At 52.4% G+C, this 2,572-nt stretch overlaps 1 protein-coding gene across 1 annotated transcript; it reads right to left on the bottom strand.

The window, feature by feature from the left end:
• Positions 1–326: 326 nt before the first annotated feature.
• LOC141338391 (uncharacterized) lies at positions 327–2,243 on the bottom strand. Its single transcript, XM_073843926.1, has 2 exons — positions 1,606–2,243; positions 327–1,527 (listed from the first exon to the last, which is right to left on the bottom strand). The coding sequence occupies exons 1-2, from the start codon at positions 2,241–2,243 to the stop codon at positions 327–329; spliced, it is 1,839 nt and encodes a 612-aa protein (XP_073700027.1).
• Between the last annotated feature and the right edge of the window lie 329 nt (positions 2,244–2,572).

Here is a 2,572-nt window from a genome sequence, read left to right as displayed (position 1 = left end):
TCGCCCAGAAGTTGAGGCACTGGAGTGTGGGATGAAATGGGTAGACTATGGAAACTGGTTTGGGTTTCTTCAGAGGCATGGCAGACAACCAGAACAGCACTTTCGGGCACTGTGGTGGTATCATCAGCAGGTGCTGATGGGCAGCTGCTAACATCCACCGTGCTAGGTGTTAGGTCGGTGTCACCCGCTGGAGCGGGGTGTTCGGGGTGACTTCCCTGTTCACCTGTGGTTGAGATGGTTGCAATATTTTGAGGGTGAGGTGCACGGGTGTTTTGGTCTGAGGTTTGTTGTGCCAGGTGGGTGCTGTCTTGTTGTTCTGCCGCTAGTCAGGCCGAATCTGGTTTTTCTTTCTTTTCCCATTTCCGATCCTGCTCTCTGCTCTGGAAGAACTCTTTCATCATCATCTTTAACAGTTCTTGAGAGTCAAGACTAGTTGATGTCTTTTGCTCTTGTACAGTTTCTGTTTGGGTTCTGTCAGTATGGAATCTCGGTGGGTTTTTCCGACGGTTTCTTGGGCTGGTGGCCCCAGAGCGTGACTGTCGCGTCCCGTTGGACCCTCCGTTAGAGTCCCAAGATCCTCTGCCTGAGTGTTGCGAGTTCCATGATTTTTCCCATCGACCTTCCTGCTGCCGTGGCTGGTTCCGCGATCTCTCCCAGCGTTGTCCAGTTGATGACTGTCCATCCCAGCGGTCGTTTTTTTGTTTTGGTCGGGTGCCACTTTGGAGGTTCCGTTCCTTGTTAAGTGAGGATGACTTCCATTCTTTGGGTCGTGGCTTGACGCTGTCTTGGGGACCGGCGCCCTCCAGTGCCATCCCTTGACTTTGCGTGTTGATGTCAAGAATTGCGGCAGGTTTGGAGCCCTTTTCTGAAGCCATTTTTTGCTTGGCGTAGGCTTTGTGTGCCAAGTCTCGCAGTTGCTGAGATGTCATTGTTCGTGGGCATGCTAGGACGCCGAGGTGGTGGCTTACCCCAGGATGGAGATTTCTGAGGAAGAGAGTTCTGAAATTCTGGTCCTCTTCCATGCCCGGCTCATTGCGAGCTCCGAAGTATGATCGTCTCAGTCGGTTGTAATAAGCTTGGGGCGTTTCGTGACGACCCTGCTTGGTCTCCAGGGCGGCCACCAGTCCTTGCTCTGATTCAGGGTCTGCGAACTCTTTGATGAGGGCTTGGCGGAGCAAATGGAAATCAGTCTTTGTGTGTGAAGGCTGTCGGTCCAAAAAGCTTCGTACCTCAGGGCTCGAAGTCGATCGCAGAAGATAAAGTCTGTCTTTGTCCGTAACATTGGGTCTCATTTCTAGATGAAATTCTAAGTCTTTCAAGTAGGCGTGGACGTCTTGAAAACCTTGAGCACTCGGGGAAAACTTGCTTATGTTTCGAGCCAGCTTGTCGAGGTCTTTTAGGTCCAGTCCGTGCGATGCTTGCAGGCCGGCCCGTGGAAGTTCTCGTAGCTTGGGTGTGAGGTAGGTCTCTTCGGAGGGAGCTGGTGAGGGTTTTGAAGTTGCCCCCTCCCCCTTTTGTTCACGTGAGGTTCCAGGGACGGGGGACCCGGGCCTGCTTGGTAGGGGTGAGGCCGGGGCCCGTCGGGTCCTGGTTGGCTCAAGGCGCAGCTCATAAGCGTGTTTGAGTTCATCTCTGACACTTTCAGCTTCTTCTTTTATGTCGTCCAGCTGTTGAGTGAGGTAACTTAGTTCAGTCCTTGCCTCGTTCAAATGAGTTTCGAGGGCTTTAATTCTGCTGTTCTTGTCTTTGAAGTCCAGTTGTGCCTTTTCTAGTAGCTGTTCGGCGTACCGGAGCTTGTCGCTGACTTCCGTGTAGGCTGCCTTTGCTTGTTCCATTTCTTGGGCGGTGGTCGCCAGAGTTTCTTTCAGTTTGTTGATCTCCTCAGTAGTTCTGGGGTTCGTTCCGTCGGACCATTCCTGATGGTCTTGAGCCTCCAGTTCAAGCTGTCCGATGCGTTGTTGTGCGCTTTTGAGCTCCTGCTGGAGATGGGCGGTTTGCCTGTCACTCAGTTTGAGGGAAGCGATGAGGGTGTGACTCAAGGAACCGGTGATCTTGGCTAGCTCTTTGTGTCCATAGCTTTGGCTGGGATCATTCTCCATGATGCCTGTTATGTTGTTGTCCAGTTGGTCTTGTGTCTGATGTTTGACAGCTTCGGCGGCTTTGGGTAAGAGGCTGTCCGTCATGGCGCTTAGCCAGATTTCCAAGTCCTCCCAGTGGCCAACGGGGTCTGTGGTGCGAGACATGTTTCGATGCCGCGAGGGGAGACCAAACCACTGACTGACACAGACCTGAAGGAGAAAGAACAAACAAAAAAACAAAACAAAAAGAGAAACAAACAGACAAAACTGGAACAGGGGTGTGAGTGTACTGATGTCAGATGTAAGTGGTGTCAGGTGTAAGTGGGGTCTGGGCGCGTGGTATGGAGGTGAGCGTGTTTCTTCCCACAGGTGGTTCGCTGGCGTGTAGCCTCCAGCTAGTGTCGCTTGGACGAAGGTGAGGGGAGGTGTCACGGGTGTTGTAACTGAAAAAGAGAAAAGAAACAGAAAAGAACACACAGCAGGGCCGGCGTGGT

Source organism: Garra rufa, chromosome 1 (assembly GCF_049309525.1).
Source record: "Garra rufa chromosome 1, GarRuf1.0, whole genome shotgun sequence".
Classification (NCBI taxonomy): Eukaryota; Metazoa; Chordata; class Actinopteri; order Cypriniformes; family Cyprinidae; genus Garra; species Garra rufa.
This window is presented reverse-complemented; position numbering and strand designations above follow the sequence as displayed.